This window comes from Bradysia coprophila, assembly GCF_014529535.1.
Source record: "Bradysia coprophila strain Holo2 chromosome X unlocalized genomic scaffold, BU_Bcop_v1 contig_12, whole genome shotgun sequence".
Classification (NCBI taxonomy): domain Eukaryota; kingdom Metazoa; phylum Arthropoda; class Insecta; order Diptera; family Sciaridae; genus Bradysia; species Bradysia coprophila.
The window spans coordinates 862,795-878,561 of NW_023503293.1; the positions used below are offsets into that span (position 1 = coordinate 862,795).

General features: G+C 34.9%; 2 protein-coding genes and 1 long non-coding RNA gene across 3 annotated transcripts in view; 1 reads left to right on the forward strand and 2 right to left on the reverse strand.

Annotated features, from left to right (window-relative positions):
• Window positions 1–15,767, reverse strand: part of LOC119067520 (guanylate cyclase soluble subunit beta-1) — a 140,946-nt gene that overhangs the window by 23,560 nt on the left and 101,619 nt on the right. The gene's annotated exons all lie outside the window — the stretch shown is intronic.
• LOC119067538 overlaps window positions 1–15,767 on the forward strand; it is a 38,014-nt gene that overhangs the window by 19,183 nt on the left and 3,064 nt on the right. The window contains exons 7-8 of the mRNA XM_037170594.1: window positions 4,857–5,016; window positions 5,198–5,316. Coding sequence (XP_037026489.1) covers window positions 4,857–5,016; window positions 5,198–5,316 — 279 coding nt within the window. The remainder of the gene's footprint in view (window positions 1–4,856; window positions 5,017–5,197; window positions 5,317–15,767) is intronic.
• LOC119067550 lies at window positions 4,132–9,647 on the reverse strand. Its single transcript, XR_005085954.1, has 3 exons — window positions 9,511–9,647; window positions 8,601–9,324; window positions 4,132–4,141 (listed from the first exon to the last, which is right to left on the reverse strand). It is a non-coding gene; the product is annotated as an uncharacterized LOC119067550 (long non-coding RNA).

Sequence of the window (15,767 nt, forward strand, 5' to 3'; positions counted from 1 at the left end):
CTAATTTGCTATCGTTACATTAAATGCCGAAGCATTTTATGCTTTAACCTTTGTACACAAGCACTTATCGCTTGGAAAACGGAAAAGTACATCAGAGTCCATAATTCATCGGAAACGATGCTACATTACGATTGCATCCTGTGTACAATATCTTTCGTTTTGTTGAAAATTGTATAACATTGTAGTGTGTGTACACGCCCGATATGCCTTGAGACGAATTCACCGACCAACAAAGAAAAAGTTTTACTGCTGGAATTGTGAAAATATTTTAACACAATCAACTCAATCCAGTAGTGTTGTTTAATAGAAGTGCATACGGTAAAAGCTACTTAGAAAATACGCTTAATATTTAGAGTGTATTTACTCAGTTTAACCATCGTGAAATTGTATTTTACGTTAGATATACTCCATGAACTCCATAAATTAGCCAGAATTGTTGGATAAATGTTCTCTATTTTCATAGACGACATTTAATTGGCTACGTTGCAGATAGGAATTTTACACTCGGTGAAATAAAATTAACGTTTCATCAAGCTTCCTGTTCAATTCGCTTGCATAAATTGTTATTCGATAAAGACGAGAAAATACAGATCCAGCGCTTCACTAGGCATTGTTGTGTTAGTGCAAAATTGAATGTTATACTTTCAACGTTACTGCTAAGTTATTCTTCTCAAAAATCAATAGGAAACAAAATGGCATCAGACTTTAAATGAGGTCAAGCAAAATATAGACAACAACAACTCTGTCAGCCGAAAATGTATAATATTTCATATATAAATACAAATGCATCAAAATTGGGACAGACATAGTTAAAAGGTAGTGGGTGTTCCACAATGAAGACACACAAACTAAGATATGATAGTTTTACGCAGCTGTGTAAACTAAGTAGTTATTGTTCTGTGAAAATCAGTTTTCCTTTAAAGGGAAAACTCATATTTCACAATCATTAAGTGTGTTACCTAGTTTGTTGGTCGCTGAGTGTGTGACTAAATTGCAGATAACATTGGATGCGACGGAAGTCATTCATTACATGAGTGATAAATTTTGTTATACGAGACGGATTCACGAGTGTGTATTTCAGCAACAAGCTTTGAAAACTGTTATTTCGACAAGCGAGCCGAAGGCAAGCAGATAATTGATGTTTCGGTGAGGTTAACACAATTTGTTCAGAGAGTAATTGTTCTAGTCGCCCTGTGAGTATTTAAAAATCAAATTGAAAACGAGCCACATAAGTAGGTGCTCAGCAGTATGTGCACATTCAATTGAATGAAGAGTCCTATTAAAACTAATAATTGCACAATAATGGCGATGACGAAACGAAAATTATTGATTCAAAGTCTGTTAAAGGTACATTTACATTGGAATCATTTTTGAAAGTCTTGAATGGTTTGAACGTTTTCAAAACCTTTGAGAAACAACTAGTCATCTGTTACCAACCCAGATGTTTTGTTGACAACAAACCAGATTTTTTTAAAAATTAAACTAATGAAGTAAAAGATTTGATATGAAAAACTATGACCGATACTTGAAGCAACATAAAGGACAGATATCCTCGTTATGGCTACCCCTTTCCATTTACAAAAGGTTGATGAAAATAACGAATTGAAGTTCAACTTGGTTTATTATGTTGTTTGAACATTCTGTGAATGCTTGACTTTGGACTTAGTGTACCTTCCTGGATCCGATAAATTTATCGTAAATCTTCCCATAGTATATAAACATCGTTCCGACTTAACAAGAATATGTGTTTAACTCATAGAAAAGATCGACTGTTTGACTTCAACAACGACAGCCGAAAAAGGAAACCATGAAAACGTGTAACCAGAATTTTTCCGACATCTAACTTTCTGCTTTTCTCTCGCTACAGAAAATTATGTCGAGGGAAAAAATAACATTTATTTATTTCGAACACAAAATGAATCCATTTTTCCCCATGTAATCGATTTTACTTGTATACAAAATCTCGATAGACAACAATGCTAAACCGATATATCTATACAGTAACAACACCATAACAGTATATATAGACGACGCGAATGTTTTCATATTGTGATATTAAACAAAGAAAAAAATAAGACAACGGCATAGGAATGTCTTATCGTGATCTCTGATTAGGCATTTAAGTTCGACTAAACCGCGGATAATCCATTTGTATTGGTCTGCAATTAAAAACAATCCGCAAAATCTTTTCGTCGGAGACTAGTCATTTGTTATCGACAACGTCAACAAAGCCAAGCGATGAGCTTTAGCTAGTGTTCGTTTAGCAAAATTTATACTAAGACTAAATGGGATAAAAGAATTTCCATATCAAACACCTGACGATTCTTTAAATCAGTCAAACAACAAACTTAAGAGGAAAGTGCTCGGGCAAGAGCCCTAAGAGAAAAGAGAGCAGTTCGAAATTTTCATAAACTCCTCAATTTTCTAAGAGCTGGTTAGACTGATCTAAGAGTAATTATGTCTAGAAAGGAAATTTCGAACAAAATTATGTAAAATGTGTGATCCCAACATGAAATACGAAATGCTTGGTAGTATGTTTACCCTCTTAATGAAACGGGCTGATTGAACTATCAAAAGCGTATTGGTGTCGTACGAAATGTGTATCTTATACAAACTGAATTTGGGGACACATCATTTTATCATACAAAATACCAGTCTAGGTAAAATTTGTCTAAGAAACTGACAAAACCAACTCTAATTTTAATTGAAAACTAACACATTTCTGCCAGAAATAAAGGTCGTTCATTTTTGAAAAAATTATAAGTGTACAGTGTCCGCTTGTAAATTTCATTATTTTAGAAGTGTATGAAGTGTAATGAAATTTACAAGCGGACACTGTACAATGTTTGGCCTCCTAATTTTGTAAACAATTGGTGTAAAGCGGACACTGTACGATTGGTGTGATATTGCTAGAGAGCTGCCTTAACCGCACAGATGTAGGCTAAGAGTAGTTTTCTGAATAAAATGAACAGTTAGGATAGGATAAGTGAGCTGAGTCCTTTGGGAGTCAAGCACCTAGGCCCAGGCTGGGCATATTGTGCTAAAAATGAACAGTTAATTGTATCTAATGTTTGGAAAATGAATTTTGGTAGATGCACTACTATAGATATGTCAGTTATAGGAATTGATCACCATTACAGTACTATAGATCATTTTCATTATACGGTACTTGTCAACGTTACCCCACTTAATTTTTCGTCAAGTAGTCCTTAACCTCAATCAATTGACGTTAACTGCGTTCAATTTACTGATTTTTATATGAAAATCGCTCGTTCAATTCATTCGATTTTTTTCGACGTGTCTGACAGTTGGGATCGTGTCTGACGTTTACAAGGTCATGAAAATGATCTATTTCCGCTACTTTTGGGAAAACATTTTCCCAAATTTTCTTAAGTTTTCCGACATTTTCCCTAATTTAAAAAAAAATGAAATTGTTGAATCCAGTGGTTCGGGTCTTATAACTTTTGCTTGGTGCCCCAATTTCATTTTTTTTAGTCAGAATCCGTAGAATGGAAATTTATTGTCAGCACTTGAACTTGAAATTGCAATGAATTTAAATTTAGTTTCTCATGTCCTGCCACTTTCGTGCATTAAAAATTTGAAAATTTCGGAAAAATGTTAATGAATAAGTTCAATGCTGTAAAAGCTGACAAAATAGTGTCTCATCTGTGCCGTTTTTAACTATTCATATGTCGGCTCAGGTCTTACTTATTCATTACACGTTACAATCTTCCCGTTGTTCCTACAATTCTTCAAAAAAATTTCTTACATTTTCCGAACTTAGGTACATTTTGCTAGCATTGTGTGTGTACCTAAGTTCAGAAATTTTTGGAGAATTGTGGCCACAAAGGGAAGATTGTTTGTAACTAACTGTCCGTGACCGTAATGAATGCAATTCGTCGAAATTAATTCAGAAAAATCGTCGTCTTTGTGAAGTAAAGTCCGTGTAAATGCAAAAAGAAAAATTTGACGACAATTTGACTGTTTGTCAAATTGTTCCGTTCTTGAGTTCGCGAACGATATTAATTTGTTTCCCCAATAAAAGTCACCAAAAAACTTTCTGATTATTACATTTTGTTTTTCGCCAAACAAAAATTTAAATTCAATATTACTTCTTCTTTAAACTTTGCTGGTGAAGAATCTAATATATTCAAAATACTTGGCTGCAGACAATACCCCACAACATAAGAAAGAATGTTACAACTAAAGCATATTTTATTCATTCCCACACAATTTGTTGAATGGGAGTATAGACACAAAGATTTTTTTTTTCTGTCGTCTTTTTTTCTTCTTCTTCTTCTGGATCGCAGTGAATAACATAAAGAAGATTACCATATAAAATGTCTAAGAAAATGGCTATGACACATACAGCCACTTGTAGAGCATCTCATCTCTGATAAAATTATAGCCATTTCTCGCTTCCCCATACTCTACACTTTAAAGGATATCGAATCAATTCTAAATCGTATTCTATTCGTACATATATAAATAGATGTTGGTAACATAATAAAGAAACAAGATAATAACAAAAGCAAAAAAAAAGTATAGAACGAAACGTACCTTTTATAGATTCGATATGTGAAGGAAATCCTTTTGAAAGTGTAGATATATCTCTATAATATTCCCCGTATATAAATGTATTGCAATTTTAGGGGATACTTTTTTTTCATTCTCTCGAATTTAAAGCTATTTTTAGTCGTGTCTCTTATAGATATACGCATACGTTTACAATATCCTGACTGACTCAGTTGGAAATGATTTCCCATTTTAATATTTGGAACGTGTTTAGTTTTTCCTCCCGAAAAATCTTTCGCTTGAATAACAAATTTCCCAACATTTTCTTTTATTATGTTTAGATACGGTGCCGAACCCAGCCCAACCGATGGTGGCATACCACCTGTATTGGCATTGCTGGATAAACTAGTGGAATCACCGAAGCGTCGCTACCTTTATCAACTTGTGTCGTGTCTTAAAATACTATTGCGTACGATATCTATCATCGAAATGCCATTTAAAGTACTTTAACCTTTTTCTTCTTCATTTTTTTTTTGCACATAAAATCAATAACACGTCACCCAAATCAAATATCATAACGAGAAGAGTTCGGTTTTTTTTGTCGACAATAAAATAGAAGAAAAATTTCTCAAAAATGTGTGGAGAAAGAAATTGCAATAAATAATCTCTCTTTATTCCACAGCCGTATTTATTTGAATATCGCAAATCCATGTTCATAGAAAAGTATGAAGTACTCTTTGAGGATGGTCTAATCAGCCGGGAGCAAGTGTTTGGAGTGGTGAAATTGAAACATTTGTGCAGGTAAATGTTCAAATAATTTTACAGCGTTCATCAACAATTTGTATACAGTTCTGAACACCTAAAACAGCCAAAAAAGTGTTGTTTGGAACATGTGTGTGTGGAACAAAGTAAACTAATGAGAATATGATATATTGCTGACACGGCGGCACTTTTAGGTGCTCACGACTGTATGCAATTTGTGCAAATAATTTCGAATTTTGATTGAAAACACTATCGACACAACTCTGAACCGAATATATAGAAGATACGAAATAGTGTGCTCGTCGTTGATCAATAACCAATTTTCACTCTGCATTTTGTAATACACATTGTACATGCTAAAGAATTGTAATTTTCAGTTTACGTAACATTATATTGCATAATACACGAATAATATTCAAACGAAACGCTCTCAGTACGAACAGAAAGCAGATTCCCCCTCGTTTGCAATAAATTGTTAAAAACGTTCCTTTCAAGCGTGATGGTGTTTGTGTTTAGTGCTCAATTTAAAACTTTATTCAGATAAATTGGTAGTGAAGTCGAAAAATAATTTGAAAACTTCAATGCGACATTGTGAAAGAAAATCAAGTAAAATAAACGATTTTCAGTGTGACAAATTAGTGAACGAATCGATGATTCGATGTTTTTCCTGGACGTAAATTGTGAATGACGATTGGATGTATCTTTGAACGCGTCAAGCTTTGAGTGTCGCACAGTCGAATAGTTTGTAGAAAAATAAATAAATTAATTGATTTAACAGACATTCTTCAAATCTATTCTTTACCATGAAGCCTATTTTTGTGAAAAACTTACAAAAATGTCGATCAGGTTGTCTTCTGCATTTTTACGTTCGTTCAAAGATGATCCATCTTGGCTTCATGGTAAAAAATTGATTTGAAGAATGTCTCCGCCAAAAATATGTTACTAAGTATTTTGAACCTTTGAACCAAATACACCTCGTAGGACAGCTTAATCAAAATCTGTGTAGTTGGAGTTTCTTACTCACTAATGGAATTGTGGGATGATCGAGGGGACATTATAGATCAAGTCCGAGTAACTGTAAACTTAAACTCTAGCCTCAACTCAGTGAAAACAATTGAAACTTTTGAGCTGCTGTTCAATTTTGTGTTTTGTTCAGATCCACAAAAACGTTAAATTTAAGAGATTTCCAATGTTTAACAGATGAAATTCTAATTGTTTCTTGTTTGGCGCAAATGTTTGAGCTCATTATTTTACGAGAAAATCGTGAAAACCACAAAACATTTGTTTCTACTTCCAAACAAGTGCCTGCTCATTTTCACTACACAGTACACATATATTCAGGTTAAGTTCTCTGTGGATGATTTTTGACATTTTGAATAACCTTGGAATTGATCTGCAACTTCAACGACAAAGTGTTTCAGAATTGTTTATTATTAGGTGTGTTCTCTCAGGTTGTCTTATAAACTCTGCTTCAATACTTTGTCGTCTTTGATGTTATTGGAGCTAACCCACAAATTCTCGATGGCATTTCGTAAGATGCGAAATGAATTTTAAGTATTCAGATTCTTTAGAGGCTCGTTGGGTGTACAACATCATTGAGTCAATTTGCTTTCACATTTGTATTTGTTCAAATACAGTGGATATCAGTTAAATTCAGACATGGATATCTACTACTACCACTACTACACCCATGCGTGTAACTGTTTCACCCGAATAAACGCGAATACGCACTTTGGTTCTTTATGAACGAACCAGCTGAAAAACAGCTGAAGTAAATTCATGGTTCAATTTCAGACGTCCATTGTAACTGAAATGTCCAACTTCATGTTCAATAAGTACCGATTTTTCACAGCTTATGCGAAAAGTGTACTGTGCTAATCGATACTCTGAAGAAAGAAAAAAATAATTAAAAGGTCGGACGGACATAACTAGATACAGATTCAACTGAAAGTGTGACGCATAAAACATTAAACATTACTAGCTCAACAATATTTGGAAAGTTGCTTTTCACATTAATCCCGAACGGAAAGTGTTACTACCCGGTTCATATCTAACTTCCAACTGGATATGTAATCGGAGGGTCTATCAATTACTTTGAGCAAATGTTTATTCAAAAACTTATGCTCTATCAAATTGCGATTATAATGGTAAAACAGAATAAATAATATTTTATGATACACAAAATTCATATTCCCATGCATTGCCGTTATATTAGCCCACATTATGTAACTTGCCCGATGAATTGATAACCGACTCAGGGCGGTCTTCATTAATATTATTATAAAGTTTATGAAAACTTTTACCATATCTTTTTTGTCTATATGGATATGGACTTAGGCTTTATACAATGCCAAAACATGCTGGCACTCCGGAATAGCCAACATGTGTAACGTTAAACAGAGATTTTACGGGGAGAGAAAGTTCTTTTATTAACTTTCAGCATAATTTCGTATACTTTATCAGGCTGTATCTGAAATCAACTGACAAGAACAAACTATGTATGTAACCAACAGATTTATTCAATGGCTGCTGAAATTGAATGAAAGTAAAATGGAGAGGAAAATTTTCCCTGAAAAGATTTTATGGTATATCTGACTAAAACAACATACGGTCAACAGATTCTTATTGAATTGACAACGTCTATTGGCTTCGAATTGAATTACTTCACGATGTAGTAAAGTTAAACAAGCAGAAGCAATCTAGGCAAATACATTCAAAAATTGTACCTAAATCCCGTTAATAGTTCGTTACGTTAGATGCTGCGAAAGTAATTAATTACCAGAGGCAACGCTTTTATGATAAAATCAAACTCAAACGTTTGCGAGCACCACAACTCTAGTACGATGATTTTAAAAATGAAATCCATGCTCTTTTTAAGGCACCCTACATTTCCATACGAGATATTCACAAAAAAACGATACTGGGTTTAGATTAAATGAAGTAATAGATCCGATAGTAAAGCTGCTTTTTTAATTAACCAGTAACCAGTTTTGTTTATCTAAAAGACCTAGATGTCGTATAGAAATGGCGTCGCGTTTTTAAGCGTTGTTATCAGTTTGACATGAGTAATCACTCAACTAGAATGCACTTTTTCGTCAATTTTACGTCCTACAGCCCCTAAAGGTCCTTGTCGAGTTATCAAGGAATGAAATACCCAAAGTTCGTTTTAGATTTTTATTTTTGAAATGAACATTCCCAGTTGATTTTACCTACTTGATCTTATTTGATGGATCATATTTGTCGGCAAAACGAACAGATTATCAGATTAAGAGCTAGATGCTACTTCACCTGCCGCAATTTTACAAGACTAGAATCCGGTGAACGGATAGGTTTCTTTCTACAATATGGACAGCATTTGCATATTGAAGCATCTGGGTCTGATGCGACTTCACCAGGTCCACACTGTAGGGCCTCCTTTGCAGTACATTTCATTCTTACAAGGCTACAGTTCGGTAAACACTTCGGTGCTACCTTTCGACAATATGGACAGCATTTACATATCGAAGGATCTGCGTCTGATGCTACTTCATCTGGTCTACACTTTAGGGCCTCCTTTGCCACACATTTTAATTTAACAAGACTACAGTTCGGTAAACACTTCGGTGCATCCTTTCGACAATATGGACAGCATTTACATATCGAAGGATCCGCGTCTGATGCTACTTCATCTGGTCTACACTTTAGGGCCTCCTTTGTTACACATTTTAATTTAACAAGACTACAGTTCGGTGAACACTTCGGTGCTTCCTTTCGACAGTATGGGCAGCACTGACATATTGAAGCATCTGGGTCTGATGCAACTTCACCTGGTCCACACTGTAGAGCCTCCTTTGAGGTACATTTCATGTCCACAAGGCGACAATCCGGTGAACACTTCGGTGCTTCCGTTTGACAATACGGACAGCATTGACATATCGAAGGATCTGCGTCTGATGCTACTTCACCAGCTCCACACTGCAGGGCCTCCTTTGCAGTACATTTCACGAATACAAGACGACAGTCCGGTGAACATGACAGAGCGACATTTGGTGTTGCACCATTAATGCCCTTTACATGGAATAAAAATAATTTTAAGCAAAAGAGAATTCAATTCAAGACTGTATAGTGTAGAGGAGGTAGTGACACAGTCAGATTATTGGCTGACAGACCACTTTTCATACAAAAAATGAATCACGTCGTACAGATTCCACTGTCTCCCTATAACAGTATACAGCCTTGAACAAATATACGTACGTCACCAATAGCAACTAGCAACACAGCGCTTAAAATCGAGTGAAATTTCATATTTATCACTACTTCACTACTTTTGCACTCTAAACCACCACTTCGCTTCTCGAGATAACAATAAATGAGTAAGCCGAGCATGAAACACATGTATTTACAGTCTGGCTCATGATACGTGTTCCATTTAATTTTAAGTATTTAAAAACAGGCGAGGTTCAACATGATCGTTTGATATCTCTCAACTGATCGCTTACCCCATGATCGATCTTTGGTCATTTCTTGTTTCTTTCTGATGTGTATCATGGGAAAGCCGTTGCTTTGTATTCTGCATATCTTTCCATAACATCTTTTCTTCCGATCGTTTTCTAGATCCGCTAATAGAACATTCAGTTAAACAGTTGCCATACAAGGAAGACTTTCATTTACCAACGTTTTATCAAAACAAAGTCAATATTGTTTGAACAACCTGGTTTAAATTACAATACACTGCTATGAAAAACAATTTTCGTTGGTGTTAGCCAGCCAATGCGATAATTAATCAGCTGTACAAATAAATAATGTACACGTGTATCGATGCATGAGCGGAGATTGTCAAAGTCTTTCTACAGTGGATTTAGGATAGGATAGGATAAGATGGGCAGGAACGCTGATGCTTTCCAAGCACCTACGTAGCCAATGGGCCTGTTGTGCATTAACCATATTTTCGAGAGATTTCACATTGGTGTTTGGTGTTTGTATGATATCTGCAAGTTTCGGTATTATTGGTTTTCAATCATTGCTAAGAACAAGACCTCTGTCGATGTTCATTAATGGACCTTGATGTTCTTGAATGGCTAAACCTTCTTTAATTCTCCGTAATTTGAGGTCATTCTCTCTCATTACCAGTTTGGAATTTTGCCAATTTATTTCATGTTTTTTGTTCCTGATGGTGTTCCTAGCTATGGCTGGATTATTGTATTCGTAACGTCGGACATTGTCTTTGTGATCTTCTATCCTGTTTGATACTCTTTGTCTGACACAGTTGTCGAACCCGCGATATATAGGGCGTGAGTCCATTGCACTACCTATTGCGCTACCTGGTCGTGGCAGTACAGTGGATTTAGTATCACTTCCTTCTGAAATATTTTTTTATCTAGAATATTTTGTCCCTCCGTACTTTATTGTTGACCAATAAAAGTATAAGAGTAACACTTACAGACGATGGAACGCGGTAGATAAAATCGTCGGAAATGAAATACATTTTTGTTAATGAAATGAGCTACTTTTCTCGTTGATTTTACCAACTTGATCTAATTAGCTTAATCATATTCGTCGGCAAAACGGACAGCATTCGCATATCGAATGGTCCGCATTTGATGCTACTTCACCTGCCCCACAATGTAGGGATTCCTTTATATATTCTATTTTCACATGATAATTGTTAGAATTGCATAAAATGAGGATCCCACTTTAATTTTCAAGCCACCGAGTGTTTGTCATAAATTAGCTTTAAAATCAACAATCAAATAGCGTTCCTTCCAGTTGAAACAATTTATTTTCAAGTTTTCGGAAAACTAATCATTATTACTTTTGGAGCATGATAGGGACATGATTGTTTTCGTTTGCAATGAACGATTTCGATAAGAAATTCAGACAGTGAGTTTAGAGAATAAGAACTTTGTGAAACAGTTAAAGTTGATGGATTCTAAACAGCATAATTTGAAAATCTTTCGGTGAAGTTCTCGGTGAAATTGTGTACCTACAAAAATTGGATCTGTAGTACACATTTCAATCTCTTTATCTGATTTTTCGAACCAATATCCTCAATTCAATTTATTGTTTTATAAAATATTCATTGATGTGGATTGTGGAAAAACAAATTGAAAAGGATATTACGTAGACACGAGTTGTTAGTGGCAGACTATCTGGGGTATGGTATACATGGAATGAAAGAACGTAAGATCAACTACAATATCCCAAACTCAGTCCAGAGAATATGATACAAAAATTGCAGTAATTTCAATCTATTTGGTTACACTACGTACTAGTGGCCCGCTAGTAGCCTGTTACCAAACACCTGACTTGGTTTTGGCAATTATCATTTTTTGTGAAGGTCAGATGTGAATGTTGAAGCCTTAGAACAAAACTTTGTGTTTTTTATCTCCGATAAAGTATGGTTCGCTTATAGCGTCCATGCCAAGACTAACATTATAATTTGTCACTTTGTTGACAAAACCGCACACTATAACAATTTTCATCGAACATTCGTTTGGCACGAAGTACTTAAACTTTCAGTCGTAATTGGAATTATATGGCAATGACTGTCGGCAGTTTGCCTTATGGAATGGAAGAAAAGATACTACGGTTACGTGGGAAGCTCGATTGGAAGAAGTATGGTAAATGGTTAAAGTCGCGATTCAAATGCCTTTATAGTTTTACTTAATGAATTGTAAAATGCTAAACGTGCAATTCTCTTTGTCAGTATTTTGCTAGTAGAACCTTGTGATTGTTTCTTATAATATTGCGGACGTCAGTTCTATCTGTCTTAAACGACATTTTTTTTTTTTAATTCGCTTTTATTTTGTTAATTTCCAACATTTAGACAACTTAAAAAAAACTTTTTCTGCAAGACAGCAAGACACAACACGATACATTTGCCATGTCTTCTTCACATGACTTTTTTTAAAGTCTATTGAAACGACAAAGAAAATAGCTTCTGTCGTAAAGAAAGTTTTGAACTATTGATAATTGCAAATTCAGGACTGGTAGGCCCAATGCTGGAAAAATTATTTTTGTATGGGGAAGTGAAAGAAAGAACAAATAGTTTCTTTCTTACTTGTCGGTTGCAGGTTCCATTCTACCTATTCTACATTAGGGCTCAGATACTGCGACTTACTTTCAAATTTGTGACTCATGTCACAAACCAAAATAAGAGATCTAAACACATTCACAAGCAAGTTAACTTTAAATGAAACAAAATTATCATTTTAGTGTCGCAATGAAGGTTATTTGTGCATTAGTACAACTACCGACAACGAAATAATTAATTTAAAACCATTTACTAGTGCTATTACGAGCTGTGGATGTTTCGTGTTTGGTGTTACGCACAAAGTAGGTAACAAGTCCGGGATATTTCGTATGTGTGATTGTTATGACACTATGAAACGAGGTGATAACTAAAGAAAATCCTCAAAATCATAGAAAATCCTTTAAAAGATCAAAAACAAAATTCTTGAAAATTGAAAAAAGTCCTTAAAAATCCATCCAGAATCAGTCAAAAATTCTCTAAAACTCCTAGGAAACTGATAGGAAAATCCTTGAATCTTTTTTTAAATCCTTTGTCAACGAAACCCACAAAAATATCTGCCCTTGCTAAGAAAGGTAGCATAATCACCCGTGTACAAGCATATTAAGCCTCCCATTAAGTATTGCTTAATAACTTCTCCTGCCTGTAAGTATATTCTTGTCATTGTTGTTGCATTTTTGCTCTGCGTTGCGTGGGATTTTATTAGTGCGGCGTGCGGGTATAAATTATTTGATATAGGGTCACCCTTTTATTAGCGTTGATACAACACAATTTCCCTTTATTACAATGGTAAATTACTTGCTCGTAGATTGTATAAATGTACAAGATAGATACACAATTTGACGTTCATCCATCGATTCCATAAACATGCATCGGTTTGCAAAACGATGAAAAAAAAAATTCTTTTAATTTTCTTAGATCAAAATCTCAATTTATCTGAATATGGCATCGATTTTATATGTATTTTTATGGATTTCGGAGATAAAACAAATCCATATACCCCTGGCGGGTATTATGTGTGTCACTTGTGTTATGGATATGATGAATTTGAAATTGACAATGGAATCCAATTTATTATTGAAGATGGATTTTTTTTTTCGAAAATTTATTTTTAAAAGCGATGGATGTGAAAAGATACGGAAAACGAAAATTTATGCAAATGATTCGACATTACAAAATTTTGTTGTTATAGTGGTGGTGTAATGGGGGAGCGGGGGAATTGAGTGTGGTTTTGACAGTTTTGTTGTTATTGAAAGGTCATTCGTTTTTATTGCGGAAATGCTTATACGAAATATGTCAAAATATTTCTATTTTTAACTCTTTTTAGACGAACCTTGCTGTGAAGTAGCTAAGAGCTATCTTAATATATCATCATAATACAGCTCCACCAGCCGCTACAAAGTAGTGTGATGGGATGATATCTATTTTTATCACAACCAGATCTGATATCAAACGATTTTCTTTTGTTGAAATATTGGGACACATAACTAAATCGATTTTTCAATTTTAGCAATGTAGCAATGTGTCTCAGACAATGATAAAATGCCATTATATTGCCATGTTTTCTGGTATAATACGGTAAAATAGTGGTGTAGTGTAACCGATGCAGTTTTCCTAATTTCATTTTCTTTCGGATAACGTCTTTAAGCAAGTTTTCAGAAAGCTTTTAAGAATTGAAAACTAAAAAAAATTGAAAGGCTTTAGTAGAAAGTTTTCCTAGATATTTCTTTCATTCGATTGTCAGATTAATCAACTGCGAATAGCAAAAGTTTATTAAACTTTAGACTCTCGATACTAATAAGGATTTCACGGATTTCGCTACATTCAACGGTAGTTCACAAAAAATGACGTCTCGCTTCGAGAAGGAATTTAGGTTAGGATGTGTCAAATATATTCTCGACAAAAAAAAAACCGCCGGCTGCAAGCCTAATGTGGATTTTTCGAACGAATACCAGGCCTTTGATATGAACCATGGCCTATACCAGTTAGGACTGATTCATCAGATCACGCTGGTCTGTGTAACTGAACATTTTGGCTTTGAGGGAAACGAGATGACCGATGAGCTGGTCGGTTAAGAACATGTCACATCCCGATCTCGCATTCATTATGCGATAGGGCGGTGAAAGATTGGATGGATAAGGTCTAAATTCACACTATACTAGGTCTCATATATCGAAGGAGTCATACTGTGTTGTATTAGATAGGTTACTGGAGGGATTCATCTATTTACATGATGAACGGGAATAGAAATAAAAGGGTCACAAGACGGAAACGGACTAACCCAGCCTGATTAACGAATCAAAATGCAGAAAAGTTTGCTAGTCATCTGCTATGGACAATGACGACAAAAATAAACATGCAGCTCTGGCAAGTGTTGATTTTATACAACTTGGCTTTTTTAATACGTCACGGTCGTCCTCTCGATCACCCATATACTTGCCCAGGATATACAATGTATCAGTACAGATAACTATTTGAATAAAAACTGAATAAAACAACAATTAACGTAAATGCCATGAAGAGAAGCCATAAAATTATGAAATGAACTGAACATCTAATTGGACAATACTTGAAGCCACATGACCGGTGTTCTCTCCGCTTAGCGTGCATTTAACGTGCTAATTTCTAGGATAATTATTTTAGCATATCACTGTCATAATCCGATGTGCACGCTACATACATTATAACACATAATTTTGTGGCTGAAACTTTTACTGCACATTTCCATCGAATGGAAAATTGTTATTTTATCCAAATTATCTAAGTGGTAAACTCCACTACAGGTTTTCAAAACATTTAAAATAATCTCAGCCGAATTGCACACTCTGCTTTAACTCCAATAAAATGTTTAATTAATTTCCCCCATCTGTTGAGACGTTTATGTGGTGATAGCAGAAAGCGATCCGCAACACATCGTATAAAGTCATTTAGATTAATAGTTCGTTTTTTCAGTCATATCGATTACGTACAATTACCGAGTACGAATGGTTGCATAAAAAGCTTTAGCGAATCAATGCAAATCGTAACGAGCTTTCTCCCATTACATTGTCGATTGTGCAATGTGACTAGTTGGCGAAGTCTCCCAATAAAGTGTTCACGAAAAGCGATTTCTGACCAGTTAATTTTAACCAATCTGTGAGTGAAACGTCAAAATGAGATGAATAAAGTGTTATGATGAAAGAAATATTTTGACACCCAAGGCAAGTTACAATAAACTGGTCTTCGGTCTTCTCGCTCGAATCGTAAGATGTTGAAAGAGAAGCGAATACTTAGACAAGTACCCCAAGGCAAGTTATAATTAACTGATATTCGATCGTGTCGCTCCGATCATAACACTGGTTTAATCAATGTTTTATTAATTTCTGACAGCTGACCCATACCCACCCTCATGTTAGTTAAATTTTACTGACGGAGAGCGAATACTCTGTACAGTGAAATGAAATTTCAATTCACTTTTTTCGTTAGCAGTAAAATTTTTATT